The sequence below is a fragment of the Heterodontus francisci genome, chromosome 2, assembly GCF_036365525.1.
Source record: "Heterodontus francisci isolate sHetFra1 chromosome 2, sHetFra1.hap1, whole genome shotgun sequence".
NCBI lineage: Eukaryota > Metazoa > Chordata > Chondrichthyes > Heterodontiformes > Heterodontidae > Heterodontus > Heterodontus francisci.
This window is the reverse complement of record NC_090372.1, coordinates 77,524,893-77,545,427: the sequence shown is the minus strand read 5'-3', so window position 1 is coordinate 77,545,427 and position 20,535 is coordinate 77,524,893. Positions and strand designations below refer to the sequence as shown.

At 42.2% G+C, this 20,535-nt stretch overlaps 1 protein-coding gene across 6 annotated transcripts in view; it reads left to right on the top strand.

The window, feature by feature from the left end:
* The window catches only part of cpvl (carboxypeptidase vitellogenic like), a 120,535-nt gene that overhangs the window by 3,385 nt on the left and 96,615 nt on the right, over positions 1-20,535 (top strand). For all 6 annotated transcript variants that reach the window (XM_068059459.1, XM_068059468.1, XM_068059498.1 and 3 more), the window contains 2 exons: positions 16,541-16,722; positions 18,479-18,597. In XM_068059459.1, the coding sequence (XP_067915560.1) occupies positions 16,541-16,722; positions 18,479-18,597 (301 nt within the window). The remainder of the gene's footprint in view (positions 1-16,540; positions 16,723-18,478; positions 18,598-20,535) is intronic.

Sequence of the window (20,535 nt, the reverse complement as noted above, 5' to 3'; positions counted from 1 at the left end):
TACACCTTGGGATATTTTGTAATGTTAAGGCGCTATAAAAATGGAAGTTGTTGTTGAGTCAAAAGCTGCCTCACCAACATGCTGCCTGTATTAATTTGAAGAAGACATTATTGCATTTAATAAAATTTAATCCCTGCTTATGCTATGTGGACCAATCATGGTTTTGAATTTAAATCCTGTGTCAGCTGTGGTTCAGTTGTTGTATTGTCACCTCTTGAGTCACCAGGTTCCGGATTTAAGTCCCATTCCAGGGCTGGAACACAAAAATCAAGGCAAACACTCTAGTACAGTACTGAGGGAGTGCTGCACTGTTGGAGGTACTGTTTTTCAGATGAGACATTAAACTGAGGCTGCATCTGCTTGCTTGGGTGGATGTAAACTATATCATGCCACTATTTCAAAGAAGAGCAGGGAAATTATCCCCAGTGTCCTGGCCAATATTTATCCCTCAATTAACATCATAAAAACAGATTACCTTGTCATTATCACATTGCTGTTTGTGGGAGTTTGCTGTGTGCAAAATTGGCTGCCACATTTTCTACATTACAACAGTGACTACACTTCAAAAGTACTTCATTGGCTGTAAAGTGCTTTGAGACATCCAGTGGTCATGAAAAGTACTTGTTACAGCCTAGTGGTGTGACATGGGTGGTTCCCACTGTTCAACTCCCCACCTGACTGCAGCAAGTGTATTTATATTAGAATTTAGCCCCTTGGTGTTTTATTTTTCAAATGACAGACAGTGACAGGTTTTCTTGTAGGCTTTAAAAACAAAGTTTATTGATCAATGCGCCTTATCCCGAAATTGTCGCCGTTACAACCACATCCACTCACGCATTCACTCGTGCACACACAAGATGAAACAGATAGAGAAGGGAAAGAGGAAGGTGGTTTTAGTGGGGGAGAAAGATTATGATAAACCTGTTGAATTCTCTTGAGACTCAAGTTCTAGATGGTTGCAGGACTAAAATGATTGCAGATTTCTCTCTTTATTGAAGATTCTGTGGAAGATGGTGGGTCACTCCAGCTCTCTCTGCTGTCTAATGTAGATGTTGGATTTTGTCATCAGGGCATGTGGTTTCTGGCTCACTGGAATGCCAGATGTTACAAGTAGCTTCACCTTCTAGGTCGGCTCTTTCTTTCTCTGTCTGCCTCTCTCTCTCTGACGCTGTCTTTGTTTTAAGGTAAACTGTGTCACCTCTCACCTCCTGTTAGGAGATACTCCTGGTTTGTTGCCTGTAGTGATCACACAATGGCCCGGGACATGGCTACTTCACCCCTCCTTTGTTTTAGAAGACATTCAATTCTGGAATGTTTTTAGGATAGGTGTAAGATGGGTTTCATTAACACCTTTTGGGTTTGAAGATTTGTCCTTTGTCTTTGTCAGACTGTTTGAATACACAAAAGGCTAATCCCCTTTTTCTTCAGTGGCCATTTTGGACCATTGTTCACTCTTTAAAATAGAGGTTCATTTTTTTCAAAGTCTGTTTTTTCATAACTGTTCAGAGTTAGTCCGTGAATGTTGTACCATTCCACTTCAGATGTGCATGACTCCTCCCCCAAAAGGGAAAAAAATTAAATTCCTTGGATTTCATGTTTATGTTTTTTGGGTTTCGAAAGAGGGAAAAGAAACAGTAAGGCAGTTTCGGGTCACACCACTTTACACATGCAACCCTCAGTCTTCCAGTCTCTATGGACTGCTCTAGACTCTTTGGTACAATACTATGTTTCCTGCCAAGTCATTGCCCAGCAATAGGCCTACCCCCTGCACGGGTAATCTTGGAATGATTCTGACTGTCACTATCCCAATGACCAATTTACTCTGTAGGTAAATTTTAACTAAGGGAACCTTCAAGCATTTGCCCGTAAGCCCCTTTATTAATATCGTGGTATTAGTTCTGCTTATTGATGGCATTTCTGTCAGTTTGGCTGCCAGTAGGGTTTGAAAACCATCAGTATCCCTGAAGATGATTATCTCTTTGTCTGGTGCCTGGGACACAAAAGGAGTCATTTTTCCTTTGTGCAAAAGATTCTGATATGTGCTCTGCTCTTGTGTTATATTAGAACACAGGCTTATCACTTTCAAAGCCACAGACACAGGCTTGACTGCAGCCCCTCCTGCTGGTTTTTTGGCATACCGACAATTGGCCTGGACGTGTCCAGATTTGCCAAACTGGAAACATGTCGGGCGGACCCTTACTGCTTTATCCCCTGGGTTCCTTCTTTTACAATTTGGAGACTGGTCAGATTTTCTTTCCCTGTTTTCTTTTTCTCTCGAGCCGCCTCTGCATCCCTGCTATCTCTCCCTAGTTTCTATGAGTTACTAGACCCGAATTTATTCAGAGGTAGGGATTTATGTATTAATTCATAGTCATCAGCCATTTTTGCTGCTTCCCTTACTCTTGTGACTCTTTGTTCTTCAATGTGGGTTCTTATGCTACGTAGAATGCTGTTTTTAATCTCTTCCAACAACATCAGTTCTCTCAAATTTTTATATGAGCATTCTAGCTTAAGAGACCATATCCGGCGATCAAAAGCCATATGTTTGATTCTTTCGAATTCAATGCAAGTCTGTGTGGGTATTTTCTGGATGTTCTGGAATTTCTGTCTATCTGCTTCTGGTACCAGCTCATATGCATTTAGAATTGCAGTTTTGGTTTGTTCATAATCAGAGGATATTTTTTCTGATAACAGAGGAAAAGCTTCATGAGTGTAACCCACGAACCCAACTTATAAGAGGAGAGTCCAGAACTCTTTCAGCCATTTTAGCCTGCTAGTTATTTTCTCAAATGAGAAATTTTAACCACATTCAATCTCTTCCTCATTAAATTTTGGCACTCGTCTTGAGTGTCTCGACACATCAAAGTTTTGCTGTGAATTGGGGATAAGGTTTGAGTGACTGGCAGCATTTTTATTTTGGGTTTGCAGTCTCTTTAACTCAACCCTTCTTGCTGCTTCTGCTCTTTGCATCTCTCTTTCCTCTTTTTCCCTTTGAAACTGCAATTCTTCCTTTTCAATTGCATTTTCCTTTCCTTTTTCCTTTTGAAGCTGTAACTCCCTTTCTTCCATTTTCCTTTGAAGCTGAAGCTCTTCCCTTTTCAACTGTAACTGAATTGCAGCTAGAATTATTTTATCAGGCTCTGGCTCCATGCTATCATCTTCTAGTTCAGGGGGAAGTTTAAAATGGTTGGTTAGACTTTTCACCAGTTCAGGTTTCTTTGCTTTTTGTCCGAAAGTGATTCCCACCTCTGTAATTAAGCTTTTTAAATCTTAAACACTTAATTTGTTTAACTTACCATGGATATCTCTCCCTACTCAACAACCACCTTAGCATTAAACATGGCTATCTTTTTTGTTTCTGGCACCATAGAGAAAAAAAACAGAAGAATACGAGAAAACCTGTTTGTTTATTTTTCTACAATTTTAGAGGTCACTTTTCCTCCTGTTTGCCAAATCTCTTGTTTGGTGGTTTAGATCCTGGCTTTGAGCCCCCAATTTATTACGGCCACATGGTGTGATGTGCGTTCCATGGTTCAACTCCCCACCTGACCGCAGCATGTGTATTTCTATTAGAATTTAGCGCCTTGGTGTTTTATCTTTCAAATAAGCAGACAGAGACAGGTATTCTTGTAGGTGTTAAAAACAGAAAGTCAATTGTTTATTGATCAATACGCCTTATCCCAAAATTGTCACAACCGCATCCACTCTCGCATTCACTCACTCTCTCTCACTCTCACACACACACACACACACACACACACACACACACACACACACACACACACACACACACACACAAGATGAAACAGAGAAGGGAAAGAGGAAGGTAGTTTTTAGTGGGGGATTCTCTTGAGACTCAAGTTCTAGATGGTTGCAGGCCTAAAATGATTGCAGATTTCTCTGTTGATTGAAGGTTCTGTTGAAGATGGTGGGTCACTTCCAGCTCTCTCTGCTGTATATTGTAGATGTCAGAAATTTTCAGCGGGGCATGTGCTTTCTGGCTCACTAGAATGCCAGCTGCTACAAGTAGCTTCACCTTCTGGGTCTTTCTCTGTTTCTCTCTCTCTGTGTGTCTCTCTCTCTCTCTTTCTCTCTCTCTCTCTCTCTGTCTCTCTCTCTTTCTTCCCCCCCCCCCTCTGTGTCTCTCTCTCCCTGTCTATCTCTTTCTCTGGTTGTCTTTATTTTAAGGTAAAACTGTGTCACCTCTCACATCCTGTTAGAGGGCACTCTGGTTCCCTCCCATGGTGATCACTCAATGGCCCAGGACATGGCTACTTCACACCTCCTTTGTTTTAGAAGAAGACATTCAATTCTGGAATGTTTTTAGGATAGGGATAAGATGGGCTACATTAACACATTTTGGCTTTGAAGATTTGTCCTTAGTCTTTGTCAGACTGTTTGAATACACAAAAGGCTATTACTTTTTTTTCTTCAGTGATCGTTTTGAACCATTGTTGACTTTTCAAAATAAAGGTTCATTTTTTTTTCAGACAACGTCTGTTTTTTCATAACACTTCAAAGATAGTCCGTGAATGTTGTAGCATCGTACTTCTGATGTGTGTGACACACTATGTAAATGCAAGTCTTTCTTTCTTTTCACAAGCTCTTACTACTTTCACTTGAACACAAAATACAAAGAAAATTGCATTTCTCAAAGTTTTTTTCATAAAACTTTCAAGAATTTCTCCAGAGCGTTAGTTTTTGTTGAGTCTGTTAATAAGGACCCCTTAATTAGGGCATTGCTTTCCTGTTTTGTCTTTCTGCAATACCTAGTTTATATAAGTTACATCAAACCTTTACACGTTAAACTAATTTATAGATTTAATCTCTAGCACCGTTACCTTTCCCTTGCACACTCTGCAGAAGCACTCTCCATTATCAATGTATCGTCATTAGAAGTGCAACAAACTGCATTTTTGGTATTGAGACAACCAGCAGAGTCCATGGAATACTGTTTGGTTGCTGGCCACGACAGCCAGGGTACTGTGCAGAGTGAACTGTGCGTACAAGGAACACTTTTCCTGGGTTGTCCAATCACTCATTCCGGGAGACTCCCGAGTAATCCTGGTGGGGTTAGCAACCCCAAGTCTCTCAAATGTTAGAGTGTTAGATCCAGTAGTTTAAATTACAGGCTCAAGATATCCCGTAACCCTTGCTGAATAAAGGGGAATAACCATATGGTTAGTACAAGTATGATGGCTGAACATCTATGTTGAGTGCATTTTGTTACCACAACAGCACATTTTTTTAGTTTAAATACTTGTTATTATTTCTTGAAAGCTGTATATGTCAGAGCACTTTGACTCCACTTCCCATTCAGTGCATTAGTGTTGGTGCTTAGCACTACAGTTAGAGCTTGGCTATACAAAGTCCCCATATTGATTATTATGATTAAAATGGAAGGAAAGGGCATCACTGGCATTGTCAGTTTATTACAAAGGAATGGCTTATTGAGATTGTCACTTCTTAATATTAATTTATTAAGAGATACAGCACTGAAACAGGCCCTTCGGCCCACCAAGTCTGTGCCGACCATCAACCACCCTTTTATACTAATCCTACACTAATCCCATATTCCTACCACATCCCCACCTGTCCCTATATTCCCCTACCACCTACCTATACTAGGGGCAATTTATAATGGCCAATTTACCTATCAACCTGCAAGTCTTTTGGTGGTGGGAGGAAACCGGAGTGCTCGGCGAAAACCCACGCAGACACAGGGAGAGCTTGCAAACTCCACACAGGCAGTACCCAGAATTGAACCCGGGTCGCTGGAGCTGTGAGGCTGCGGTGCTAACCACTGCGCCACTGTGCTGCCCACTTGTTTCTAACTCGGCTTGCATTATAGTTATTAGAACAATGTATACTTGTTATGTTGTTTGTTTAGCGGTGAATTGCTGACCTTGCCAGAATTACAATCCAATCTCTTGAAGATTAGTGCAAATTCTAATCTAATGTTTCAGATGTTATTGTATTATATCCAGCAACCTTTTGTGCTTTCAGTTGGCTAGCTCCAGTACAATTGATGGTTGTAACTTGAACAATCTCCTCCTATGCCAAAATCTCTGTGGTGGTCTTATTTACAGTAATCACTAAAACACATTTGAACTAACCATAAAAAAATTATTTTCAGGATATTTGTATCAATGCCAGTAACAGAGGGCCTGCAGGATGGATAAACAATTTGCTGTTTTTTGGGGATGGTGGTCTTTGATCTTGTTTCAAATATCTTTTGCTAAATGTTACTATGTATTTTCCAATTCACATATTGGGCTGAATTTTGAAAGCCTGCCGGAGGCAGGAATGGAGGCGGGCAGGTCTGCAGTTTCCCAGCGCTGACTGGCGTGCCAGTTTGCCAGCACCTTCCCACTTCTGGGCCATTTTTAAGGAAGCAGATTGGTTGGGATGATGGTGGGTAGCTTGTTAACATAGTTAAAAGGCCTATTTAGGCCAATGATCAGAGGCCAACTGGAATTTTCCAGAAGGCCTGCACCCTCCCAATTCCGCCCCCCCCACCCCCTGCCCCCACCATCGTGGCGTTTGGAACCCAGCAGTTGCCTGGAGGAGGCTTCCTGGTGGCACCCCAGGGGGCCAGCACTCCAAGATCAAATTGAGGTGACCCCCATAGCCGCCATATCTACATGCCACAGCTGCGGCCGCAGCTCTTGGCTACCAAGGAAGTGTGGATGGGCCATGAGGAAAGGATGTGCAGGTCCTTGAGATGATGCAGGGGAGGTTTACCAGAATGGTCCCAGGGCTGGGGGTGTTTAGTTACAAGGTTAGCTTAGTGAAGCTAGGGATGTTCTCCCTGGAGCAAAGAAGATTGAGGGGAGATTTGATAGAGGTGTGCGAAATTGTGATAGGCTTAGATAAGTTAGACAAGGAAAATGTCTTCACATTGTATGTCTTAACATACAAGGAGTATGGGCACACATTGCAGGTTTTGGGCAAGTGATGCAGGGGGAATGGGAGGAGGAACTTTTTAAATAGTGAGTGGTGATGACCTGGAACTGGCTGCCCATGAGGGGTGGTGGAAGCAGAGACAATCAATGATTTCAAAAGGAAATTGGATGGACACTTGAAGGAAATAAACTTGTAGGGCTACCAGGATCAAGGGTGAGTGGGACTGACTGGATTGCTCCGCCATGAGCCAGCATGGACTCGATGGGCCGAATGGCCTCCTTCTATGCTGTAACTGAGTCTATGACTCTATGAGAGGGAAGATGGAAAAGGAAGAAATGGGGATTCTGCTCAAGGCGCTCTCACTTCTCGTCCCTTGCCCCTCCCTCGCTTTGTCAGAGCCCCGCATGCTGCCTCCTGACCCGATGACCAGGTCTGCCCCTGCACAGGTATAGGTGGGACAGTCTTTGGTGCGGAACAAGCAGGCTGCTTGTCACTCTGCTGATGCCACAGGGATAGTACCATGTCGAAGTAATAGGAAATGGACAAATCTTTTAGTCACACAAGGGATTCCCTGGGTGTTTATAAAAATGTCACTGTCCAAATATATTTGAAAAAGTTAATGAATCATGAGCTTTTATTTCAGGTCTTCATTTTTGCCTTCCACCTTCCAAATGGCCATTAGCCTTGAGGAGAATGGTTTGACCAGAGTAGAAGACGAGCAAATAGTGTGAATGAGATGGAGGGATTTTTGACTGTGGGAATGATTCATTCTTGGGGGTGGGTGGGGCAGAGGTTTCAGCATTGTTTTGCCATCAGGCTTCACACACGCAGGTTATCTGAACCGTGCCTGGATGCGTCTGTCACGGGCTCCTCTGGCAGCTAGGTGAGTGGCTGCAGGTACGCTGGCCATATCAGGCTCCTCCTCCTCCTGAGCGCCATTCATCTCTGCAGCGCAATGTTGTGCAAGGCACAGCAGACCACTTGAAACACCCTTGCTGGTGCAAACTGAAGGGCGCCTCCAGATTTGTACAGGCACCTGATTCACATATTTAGCAACCAAATGGCTTGCTCCATGATCACCCCTGTGGTCCTGTGACTCCTGTTGTACCTTTCCTCTGCATCAGTGGTAGGGCTCCTCACAGGTGTCATCAGCCTCGTTCTTAGAAAGGACTCCTTTTCTCCAAGGAACCACTGCTAGAAGGTGTGACGTCCTGTGGGGGATGTGACTGGTGCATTATGAAGGTATCTTGGTAGCTTTCATGATATCTTTCACAGACATGCATGAAAACCTTCTGGTGGTGACATATCAGCTAAACATTAATGGAGTGCTGGTTGATCTGAGGATGCCTCGATTGCCACGTGTGCATTCCCTGTGCCTGTGGGAATCCAGCCATTGCAGCAAATGTGAGAGTCCTCTGGGTCTGACAGGCCTCATCAGTGTCAAAATGGACGTAAGTGGAGGCCCCAGCAAACATGGCATCAATCACCTGGGAGATGCATTTGTGCACAGCAGATTGATGAAAATGTCACCAGATCCCTGGAAAGGGCTGAAGGCGAAGAAGTTCAGGGCTATGGTGACGTGGATGGCCACTGGCAATGCGTGCCCACTTGGTCCAGTGGGAATGAGGTCTTGTGCCAGGAGGCTGCAGATGTCAGCAAAGACCTGCCGTGAAAGTCTGATCCTCCTAAGGATGCTCAGTCATGTTGAGAAAACTGATCCTCTGGATGTATACCCTGTATTGGGTTATCACCTCCCTCGAGCTGGAGTTCTGTGTCCATGTCTTCTGTCCTGTGGGTGACATATGGCTGAGGAGAAGGCAGCTGCTGCTAGTGCTGTTGGTATTGTTCCTTCTGCTCCTCCTATTCCTCAAAAGGGGTCCAAGGTAGAGCTGCATAAGCTGCTCCCATGCTGCAGTGAACGTTGACAACAGGGAAGTGCAGATCAAGGTGAGTAAAGTCCAAGACAGGCAAAATGACTTCCAAAAAGTTGGAATCACCTGTAAAGCTGTGAAAGGACATTCTCAGAACAAGTCCTGTGAGCAAAAGCCTTTCATCTAGGCAAGGAAGCAGCTGCGCTGTTTTAGTATTTAAAGGCTTTCCAGATTGTCGATTTCACAGCCCTGCCAGTCTCTGCTGTGCTTTGGCCTTGCTGCCCCTGGCAAGTTTCACGCAGGTCGGAAAACAAGTGGGCTGGCTATTAAAGCCAGAACGTAGGGTTAAACTTTCATTTAATTGCCACATTCAAATAACAGATCCTCCATCACTAGGGTGGGGTGGAGGTGGGGGGGGGCAGTGTTTCTGCACATGCCTAAAAATGCACAGCAGTTAAAGGTGGACGTGAGGGGGATCATGTTAGATTTCTGGCACACTGGCACCTACCACCCTCTGCATGTTAAAATTCTGTCTTTTATGTCAGAATACTAAAAACAAATTTATGTTCAGTTTTCAAATGAGGTGTCGTTGTAGAGTATAATATGTCTGCAGACGCTCAGCTCTTTTGAAGATGTAACTGTATCCCTGTTGATGCCTTTGTGCATTGTGATTATTATGATGAATAGGAATTGATGGCTTTGATCTACATCAAGCATGCATTCAACTTCATTAAGTACTTGATGCTGAAAACAAAGTGAAAACCTGTTCTATTTCCTGGCGCGGTCAGTTCTCATTGAAACATTTATCTTGTAGATTTTAAAGAATATTTTGAAAAGTTTATGGTGTAACAGACAAAACATCTATATCAACGCAAACTTCCGACTGGTGCAGCAGTGTCTGTGGCAAAGGCTACTCCTCTTATTGATGTTGTATCGTGCTGTAAGGTTCCCTACTGTCAAATAAAATTCCCCTTTCTGTTTAATGGTAGATGACATATGTTAAGGTTGATAGATGACCCATTCTTTTACAGTGTTATGACGGTGCTTCTATATTTTTTGTTTTTTATTTTGAGGGTTCATGTACTTTAGAATTATGGACATTGTTTTATTTGGGAAAACTGAAAAGGATTCCATAGATGTTTTTTTCACTGGGGTCATTGAAAGGACACTGAGAGGTCTTGTTTGAAAACAATGTTTACTGGAAGTCACCTGTCTTCAGATAAATATCCAGCAGGGACTTTTTGATTTGGGAGATGTTTACAGAGAAGTGATGGGTCAGGAGGCTTGACTTTTGAGATATTGTTTTTGGTTTCACTTTGGACAGTGTGTTGGGTGTGAACTGTTTTGAAGGCAGTTGGAGAAAACTTGCCAAGTGAGCAGTCACCAACACCTGGAAAGCATAAATGGGATTGGACAAAGTCAGCAAGGGTTTACAAAAGGGAAATCATGCTTAACAAATCTACTGGGTTTTTTGAAGATGTAACTAGTTGAATAGATAAGGGAGAACCAGTGGATATGGTGTATTTGGATTTTCAGAAGGCTTTTGATAAGGTCCCACATAAGAGGTTAGTGGGCAAAATTAAAGCACATGGGATTGGGGGCAATATACTGGCATAGATTGAGAATTGGTTGACAGACAGGAAACAGAGAGTAGAAATAAACGGGTCTTTTTCCGGGTGGCAGGCACTGACTAGTGGGGAACCGCAGGGATCAGTGCTTGGGCCCCAGCTATTCATAATATATATTAATGACTGGGTGAGGGAACTAAATGTAACATTTCCAAGCTTGCAGATGACCCAAAGCTGGAGGGGACTGTGAGCAGTGAGGAGGATGCAAAGAGGCTGCAGTGTGATTTGGACAAGTTGGGTGGGTGGGCAAATGCATGGCAGATGCAGTATAACGTGGATAAATGTGAGGTTATCCACTTTGGTTGTAAAAACGAAAAGGCAGATTGTTATCTGAACAGTGATAGATTGGGAAAGGGGGAGATGCAACGAGACCTGGCCTGGGTGTCCTTGTACGCCAGTCGCTGAAAGCAAGCATTCAGGTGCAGCAAGCAGTTAGGAAGGCGAATGGTATGTTGGCCTTCATTGCAAGAGAATTTGAGTACAGGAGCAAGGATGTCTTACTGAAGTTATACAGGGCCTTGGTGAGACCACATCTGGAGTATTGTGTGCAGTTTTGGTCTCCTTATCTGAGGAAGGATGTTCTTCCCATGGAGGGAGTGCAAAGAAGATTTACTAGGCTGATTCCTGGCATGGCAGGATTGATGTATTAGGAGAGATTAGGTCGACTAGGCCTATATTCACTAGAGTTTAGAAGAATGAGGGGATCTCATAGAAACCTATAAAATTCTAACATGACTAGACAGGCTAGATGCAGGGAGGATGTTCCTGATGGCTGGGGAGTCCAGAACCAGGGGTCACAGTCTCAGGATACAGGGTATGCCACTTAGAACCAAGATGAGGAGAAATTTCTTCACTCAGAGGGTGGTGAACCTGTGGAATTCTCTACCACAGAAGGCAGTGGAGGCCAAATCAGTAAATATATTCAAGAAGGAGATAGATATATTTCTTAATACCAAAGGGATCAAGGGATGTGGGGAGAAAACGGGAACAGGGTACTGAATTAAACGATCAGCCATGATCTTTTCTGAATGGCGGAGCAGGCCCGAAGGGCCGAATGGCCTGCTCCTCCTATTTTCTATGTTTCTATGGTGTATTTTATTATGGGATAAAAATAGAGTCAATGATTGACCGTATCAGTAACTGGGTAAACATTCAAATATATGTTGTGACCTGTGGAGAAGTGGAACTAGAAAAAACAGTGCGCTCCTGCCGTCTCAGTCGTAACAATAGTCAGATGTTCTATCAACTCAATGGCTCAGATTTTATTGTCAAAATAACTGTAAGACTAATGGCGCTCACTGCTATTTATGTGCGAATGGTACATCAACTTCAGTCTAGAGAAGGCGCATGGTTAAACGTGATATCCTGAAGTTGGAGTCTGAAATGCACTGCTCCGCCATTTGCTTCACAAAAATGGCATTTCACTGTCTGACTTGCCATTCAAAAGCACTGAATGTGGTAAAGTACCTATATTTGCATGGTAGATATGGACCCGCCAAAGAAAGTTAGGGCTTGTCCATTTCAGTCTAATTGCCCTTTTTAATGGTGTGAAGTGTCTCGATTACTGTCAAACAACCTCTCAGGCACTGACATTAACTATTATAAGGGTGGAGCCTTATGCCTTTATCTTTTAATTGTTGTTGGAGATTTTCTCTCACTCTTAATTGAATCTTACTCTCACTCTCTTTATTTCACTATTTGATACTGAATTCACTATTCTAACTTACATTTCCTGATTCGGACTCCGCGCTGTTCATTTCAGAATACTTCAATCTGATTGATCATATTACAACCCGGGTGAGGAAGGGGTTTCAGATTCCCCTCTGGCCCCTTTCCTGGTTTGGCCGTAACAGGGTTTAACTTTTTAAAACAGAATTTTAGCTTCACCTCAGTGAGTCCTTCCTCACCGCTCTCTGATTGCAATTGTAAATGAGCCAACCAGACAGGTTTTCTTAGGTTTAAACAAGAAAGTTGTAAGTTTATTAGCCTTAATACTCTAACTCAGTTAAAATTACTAAAAATACGTGTTGCAACCATGCTAGCATGCATACAAGATAAATAGACACCAATAGATACAGAGAGGGAGAAAGAATAAAGAGTGGGGGGGGGGGGGGGGTTTGGAGCAATAAATGGAATTCAGTTACTGTCTTTAGTTTGGATGTAAAGTCCTTGATTGGAGTTAAGTCTTGCAGTTTCACTGGGGTCCAGTACACAATTTCAAACTTGTTTCACTGGTACCAGAAGGCTGAAGAGGTCCTCTGTCTTCAGACTTTTAAGTTGCTTCCATGGGTCCCTGGAACTTTGCTTGAGAGGGAGACAGAGAGGTACTTTATTCTTGAAGTTCAATTGCAGTCTGTCTGCCCCAAACCTTTCTGTGAGGCACAATTCAAAAAGTCCCCAGGTTGGCCAGCAGGTTAGTCATGTGACCAGCTCTTTGTTTGAACAAAGAATAGTACAGCACAGGAACAGGCCATTCGGCCCTCCAAGCCTGCGCCGATCTTGATGCCTGCCTAAACTAAACCCTTCTGCACTTCTGGGGACCGTATCCCTCTATTCCCATCCTATTCATGTATTTGTCAAGATGCCTCTTAAACGTCTCTATGGTACCTGCTTCCACCACCTCCCCCGGCAGCAAGTTCCAGGCACTCGCCACCCTCTGTGTAAAGAACTTGCCTCGCACATCCCCTCTAAACCTTGCCCCTCTCACCTTAAACCTATGTCCCCTAGTAACTGACTCTTCCACCCTGGGAAAAAGCTTCTGAATATCCACTCTGTAGATGCCGCTCATAACTTTTGTAAACCTCTATCATGTCGCCTCTCCACCTCCTGTCGGTCCAGTGAAAACAATCCGAGTTTATCCAACCTCTCCTCATAGCTAATGCCCTCCAGACCAGGCAACATCCTGGTAAACCTCTTCTGTACCCTCTCCAAAGCCTCCACGTCCTTCTGGTAGAGTGGCGACCAGAATTGCATGCAATATTCTAAGTGTGGCCTAACTAAAGTTCTGTACAACTGCAGCATGACTTGCCTATTTTTATACTCTATGCCCTGACCGATGAAGGCAAACATGCCGTATGCCTTCTTGACTACCTTATCCACTTGTGTTGCCACTTTCAGTGACCTGTGGACCTGTACGCCCAGATCTCCCTGCCTGTCAATACTCCTAAGGGTTCTGCCATTTACTGTATACTTCCCACCTGCATTAGACCTTCCAAAATGCATTACCTCACATTTATCCGGATTAAACTCCATCTGCCATTTCTCCGCCCAAGTCTCCAACCGATCTATATCCTGCTGTATCCTCTGACAATCCTCATCACTATCCGCAACTCCACCAACCTTTGTGTCGTCCGCAAACTTACTAATCAGACCAGCTACATTTTCCTCCAAATCATTTATATGTACTACAAAGAGCAAAGGTCCCAGCACAGATCCCTGCGGAACACCACTAGTCACATCCCTCCATTCAGAAAAGCACCCTTCCACTGCTACCCTTTGTCTTTTATGACCGAGCCAGTTCTGTATCCATCTTGCCAGCTCGCCTCTGATCCCGTGTGACTTCACCTTTGTACCAGTCTGCCATGAGGGACCTTGTCAAAGGCTTTACTGAAGTCCATATAGATAACATCCACTGCCCTTCCTTCATCAATCATCTTTGTCACTTCCTCAAAAAACTCAATCAAATTAGTGAGACACGACCTCCCCTTCACAAAACCATGCTGCCTCTCGCTAATAAGTTTGTTTGTTTCCAAATGGGAGTAAATCCTGTCTAATAATTTCCCGACCACTGACGTAAGGCTCACCGGCCTATAATTTCCTGGATTATCCTTGCTACCCTTCTTAAACAAAGGAACAACATTGGCTATTCTCCAGTCCTCTGGGACCTCACCTGTAGCCAATGAGGATGCAAAGATTTCTGTCAAGGCCCCAGCAATTTCTTCCCTTGCCTTCCTCAGTATTCTGGGGTAGATCCCATCAGGCCCTGGGGACTTATCTACCTTAATGCTTTGCAAGACACCCAACACCTCCTCCTCTTTGATAATGAGATGACTGAGACTATCTACACTCCCTTCCCTAGGCTCATCATCCACCAAGTCCTTCTCTTTGGTGAATACTGATGCAAAGTACTCATTTAGTACCTTTCCCATTTCCTCTGACTCCACACATAGATTCCCTTCTCTGTCCTTGAGTGGGCCAACCCTTTCCCTGGTTACCCTCTTGCTCTTTATATACGTATAAAAAGCCTTGGTATTTTCCTTAATCCTGTTTGCCAATGACTTTTATGACCCCTTTTAGCCTTCCTGACTCCTTGCTTAAGTTCTTTCCTACTGTCTTTATATTCCTCAAGGGATTCGTCTGTTCCTAGCCTTCCAGCCCTTACGAATGCTTCCTTTTTTCTTTTTGACTAGGCTCACAGTATCCTGCGTTATCCAAGGTTCCCGAAACTTGCCGAGCTTATCCTTCTTCCTCACAGGAACATGCTGGTCCTGGATTCTAATCAACTGACGTTTGAAAGACTCCCACATGTCAGATGTTGATTTACCCTCAAATAGCCGCCCCCAATCTAAATTCTTCAGTTCCTGCCTAATGTTATAATTAGCCTTCCCCCAATTTAGCACCTTCACCCGAGGACTACTCTTATCCTTATCTACAAGTACCTTAAAACTTATGGAATTAAGGTCACTGTTCCCGAAATGCTCCCCTACTGAAACTTCGACCACCTGGCCAGGCTCATTCCCCAATACCAGGTCCAGTACGGCCCCATCCCTAGTTGGACTATCTACATATTGTTTCAAGAAGCCCTCCTGGATGCTCCTTACAAATTCTGCCCCATCGAAGCCCCTAGCACTAAGTGAGTCCCAGTCAATATTGGGGAAGTTAAAATCACCCACCACTACAACCCTGTTACCTTTACACCTTTCCAAAATCTGTCTACATATCTGCTCCTCTACCTCCCGCTGGCTGTTGGGAGGCCTGTAGAAAACCCCCAATGCATCGTCTGTGAGGATTGTTGATTTCAAAAGTTCTCCAGTCACACTCAGTGGAGTTGCGGGGGTGGGGTGTGGTTGGAGGTTTGTCTCTTACCAAGACAGTGGCTCTCGATGTCTTTTGATCGTCACTATTGACAAAACCCATCTCGCTAATTGAGTCAGAAAGCACTCCCATTGTCTCTTTATGCAACTTTTCCTCAGAATGCAAATGTGCAGCTATGTTTTCAGCCGTTCAGCTCTGTGGTCTTTATAAACAAATTATGTTCAATGTTCAGTAAAAGTTCAAATAGTATTCCATAAGATGAAATTAATATGTTTCCTTTTGGCCAGTGTGGTTTCCGTCACAATCAGGTGTTACAACGTTGTTTGCTCTGTTCACACAGATCCCAAATACCCTGTAAAGAGTTCTGTGCCATTTCATTCTCCCACCTACAGCAACTTGCAGTGCAAAGTCTCATGGAAATTAAATGACTGACAAGTGCCAAATGGCTACGGTAAATTCTGGCACAGTGTGTTCTGTTAAGGCAAATGAGTTGGACTGTGGGTGCATGCAAACCAAAAATACAGATTTTAGGCAACCGCCACAAATGTCTGTGTTCATACTACTGCCTGGCTTGTTAGCAAACACTGAGACATTATTGTAGTGGTGACTGGTAAAGGAAGACTTCCTACTTTGGCCCAAAAAGTGATATTTTGTTGACGTGTTCTTATTTTCTCTGGCTCTCCTCGCAATTTTTGATTTTTCATCTTTTTATATTACTGCTGATGTCTCTCCTTTACTGTTTCCCTCCATGCAATGCTGTAACATGGAAATTGATTTTTCATGAATTCATTTCACATCAACGATATCTTCTGAAATAGTGCAATTAATAACTGGTGAATTTTCAGTACAGCGATTGATTTAGACAGAGGATGAAGCACAGTATTAATGCAATCGTGGTAAATGTACATAATTTTCATTAATGTTGAATTTATAAAGCATTCATTCTTTATTTCAATTATTCTTATAATGAATAGTTTTGTTGTATCATACTGTTTAAATTACTACAATTTGATTTATATCTTTTACCGCTGTATTCAATAAAGAAATGTGAAGCTTTTTTTCTCCCAAGACTGAACAACTTTTCTGTTCCATTTGCTTTAGGATGTGGCACACGCAACTATTTGTCATTGCGCTCCTTTCCATTCAGCCATGTTGTATACCTGGAAAGTTTACTTTTCTCAGACACATGTTTAAAGGTATCAAAGCTTCTACGCCACCAAAGGTAGACCCTGGGAAACCCCTCTTTCTTACTCCTTATCTGGAATCTGGAGAAATTGAGAAAGGTGAGAATAAACATTGAACTACAGTTGATAAAATTGCAAACAGCAACCTGTTTAACACCAACATAGAAGGATACATTTAGAATTTTTCCTTTCCCTTTATCTTCTAGTTAGTTTTATTTGATTATAAATAATCATGAAAAGTTTTTGAATATGAATTATAGCCTAATAGTTTACTGGCAGTGCATTTCATGTTACTAATTCAATTGAGTGTTTCTGATAACACACTCTGATTTCACTCATTTTAGTTTGTTATGAAGGTTGACAAATGCCAAAGATGAAATTATTTTCATAGTCATATATGGCACAGAAGGAGGCCATTCAGCCCATCGAGTCCACGTAGCTGTCCACAGAGCATCCAATCGGTCCCACTCCCCTGCTTGATCCCCATAAGCCTGCAAGTTTATTTCCTTTTGGAATAATTGTTTGTCTCCATTTCCATCATCCTTCTTGTCAGTGAGTTCCAGGTCCACCTGCTGCATTTTAAAAAAAAAAAAAGTTCCTTCTCATATTCTTCCTACATCTCTTGCCCGAAATCTTCAATCTGTGTCCCCTAGTGCTTGTGCAATTAGTTAATGGGAACAGCTTTTCCTTGTCTACCTTATCTAAGCCTTTCATAATCTTATACACTCTATTAAATCTCCCCTCAACCTCCTTTGCTCTAAGGAGAACCTTGTAACTAAAATCCCTCATCTCTGGAACCATCATGGCTAGTTTCCTCTGCACCCTCTCAAGGACCCTTACACTCTTCCTGAAGTGTGGCTGTATTTTATTGTCTGGCATTAGAAATATAGAAACACGCAGAATTGGAAGGGGAAACAGCAGGTCATCTGGCCATTCCCAATACCTCTTTGTTGTGTAGTTTAGCACTTTTAAACAACAACAATGGCATTTAGATAGTGCCATTAATGTAGTAAAATATCCCACAGCATTTCACAGGAGTGAACAAAACTTGACACCAAGCCCCATAAGAAGCTGTTAGGACAGATGACCAAATGCTTGGTCAAAGAGATAGTTTTGAGGAGCATCTCAAAGGAGGAAAGAGCAGGAGAAAAGTGGAGAGGTTTAGGGAGAGAATTCTGCGAGTGGTGGAGTGATTAAAATCAGGGATGCATAAAAGGCCAAAACTGGAGGAGTGGAGATATTTTGAGGGGTTGTAGGATTGGAGGAGATTACAGAGATAGGGAGGGGCGAGGCCATGGAGGGATTTGAAAACAAGGATAAGAATTTTAAAATTGCTCAACCAGGAACCAATGTAGGTCAGTGAGCACAGGGATGATGAGTGAATGGGACTTGGTATGAGTTAGGATATGGGCATCAGAGTTTTGGATGAGTTTAAGTTTATGGAGGGTGGAAGGTAGGAGGTCAGCCAGGTGTGTATTGGAATAGTCAATTCTAGAAGTAACTAAGGCATGAATGAGGGTTTCAGCAGCTGATGAGCAGATGAGTCCCCTGTCCTAAGCTAAAGCCTCACCCTTGGTATCCAATTGGGTGTGATCCCAAGACACTAACTGGAAATCCTGAAATTCAGTGTGATAACGTGAAATTTAACTTATTAAATAGCCTTGGTCATAACGCTTTATTCAAGGTTGTTTTCTAGCTATGTGTTGTTTTTTGAATTTTTTGTTTATTTAGGGAAGCTTTGTTGACTCTTCGAGGTTTGTAGTTGAAAACTGTGAAGAAATATTGATCTTTCACCAAATAAAGAATCACTTTAAACTCTTGTGTGGAAATATTAACTCTGTACACTTTTTTTCAGCTCGTGAATTGAGTTTAGTGGGCCCTCTAGAAGGTCCAGTAGTGAAGAGCTACTCTGGATATTTGACAGTGAATAAGAACTATAACAGCAACCTTTTCTTCTGGTTTTTCCCTGCGCAGGTAAATACTCATAATGACGTGTATGAAACCAAAACCTTTATCAAAATACTCTAGGGAGAGTGTAACAACAGTAATTTTTTTGGACTTATTTGGGTTTATAGATCAAAACTTTGTAAAAATTCTAAATCTAAATGGGTGGAAAAGGAAACCTGCTATGTTCATTTTTTAGTCATTTGCAGAACTGGACGTATCAATCTTCTTACAGTATACATGGTGCAGCTACAGTAGAATGTTTAACTGGGAGGGTGGGAGTTAAGGAAAGTAATACCTTTGCCCACTTACACTCTGATGCAGAATTCATATCTTGCAGATTGTTTGCAGCTGAAGTAAGAAAAAAAATCAACCCGATTTATAGCAAAGCCTTGAACAGCAGTAAAGTTTAACATGGGACAATTTATTTTGCACAATGTGTTTTTTTTTTTTGTTCAATATTTACAACTATGTCCCTATAGTTCTTTTCCTTACGATAATGCCTCTGCTGTTGTATGGTTCTACAGAGGCTGCAGTCCTCACAGAAGTATCAGTATGTGTATCTGGGAAGTGAACATCTGTGAACCTGGAAGTGATCAGACATGGGAAATTTCTTCTCCCTAACTCTCAGTCGCTGACAGCGACTGAAACATCCCAAGAGATTAACTAGCTCAGAAATCAAATGTTTGCATGAAAATTGGCGCACTCAGCAACTTTTTAACCTATTAACCAATTGACATCTGGTGGCCTATGCATATGTTATGACGTAATATTAGCTCTGATTTTTAGTCTAACCTGCACAGCAAGAATGGGTTGAGTTTGGATCAGATGTTTGATTTATGCTCCACCTGACTTTACAGTCCGTTGACTTCAATGGAGTGTAAAATCAGATGGGATGTAAATTAAGCGCCCGATGTAAACCCACCTTTTTCTGACTCTTGTGAGTTAAAGGCTATATTATTTGCTTTTCTTCTTGTAATTTTGAATGAATTGTAAAAAACAATACTGGAGATCTATATTTTTTGAAAGCCAAATAATTTTATACTTTTGGAAAGCTAGAACAGAAAATGGATGAAATACACAAGTGACTTTGTAACATGCCAGTGTTGATGGAACATGGGCTTTAAGTTTTTGTGAGGGTGCACTGGTATACTTGCCCAAAATTGGCCAAATCATTGCAAAAGATCATGGAATTTTAAGTGTCCATTATGTCCAACACAAATCGAGTTTCCACAAAATTCTGTGCTAGTTTAAAAAACATTGCATTGGAAGTCAGCCCCACCCACAAAACTAGTCACATCCCCAGATCAAATTAATCACCACGGATGTATTTCCACTAATTATGCCAGTTTGTGGCCCTTTGAGGAGAATCTTAAAATTCTGCTAAAAAACTGATTACATTATATCAATGACACTAGTAAATGGTTTTGTATAGTCTTTTAAAGTCATTTTCAGTTATTTAAAATTGGGTTACTGTCAGATTGTCGAATAGACATTAATTAAATTTAAGGTTACCACTCTTAAAAATATCAATATATTTCATGCAAATTTTTTGTTTTTTAAATTGCATTCTAAAATGTCCAATTGTACTGGCTCATGGCAGATTTTATATTTGGTGATATGCAAATGAGTTTGAGTGGAAACTTAAGCAGAAAATACTCTGAAAGCTAGCTCAGATGGCTGCTTGTGCTCATAATGGAAACCCTTGGCCCAAAACCTTAACTAATAGAGTCATAAAAATCTGCCCATGCAATGTATGATTATAACACCCTGTCCTCCTCCTTCTATTCCAGGTAACTTTTCAGAGTTGTTTTAGAGATGTATCTTCATAAAGACCTTTTTTTTTTGCCTTGTTGAAAATAGGGACACTCATGTTCCTCATTTGCGCATGCATGCATTCTCTCTCGCATGCACATACACTTACACATAGGCCTGGATTATGTCTTGACAACAGGGGTCTCGACCATG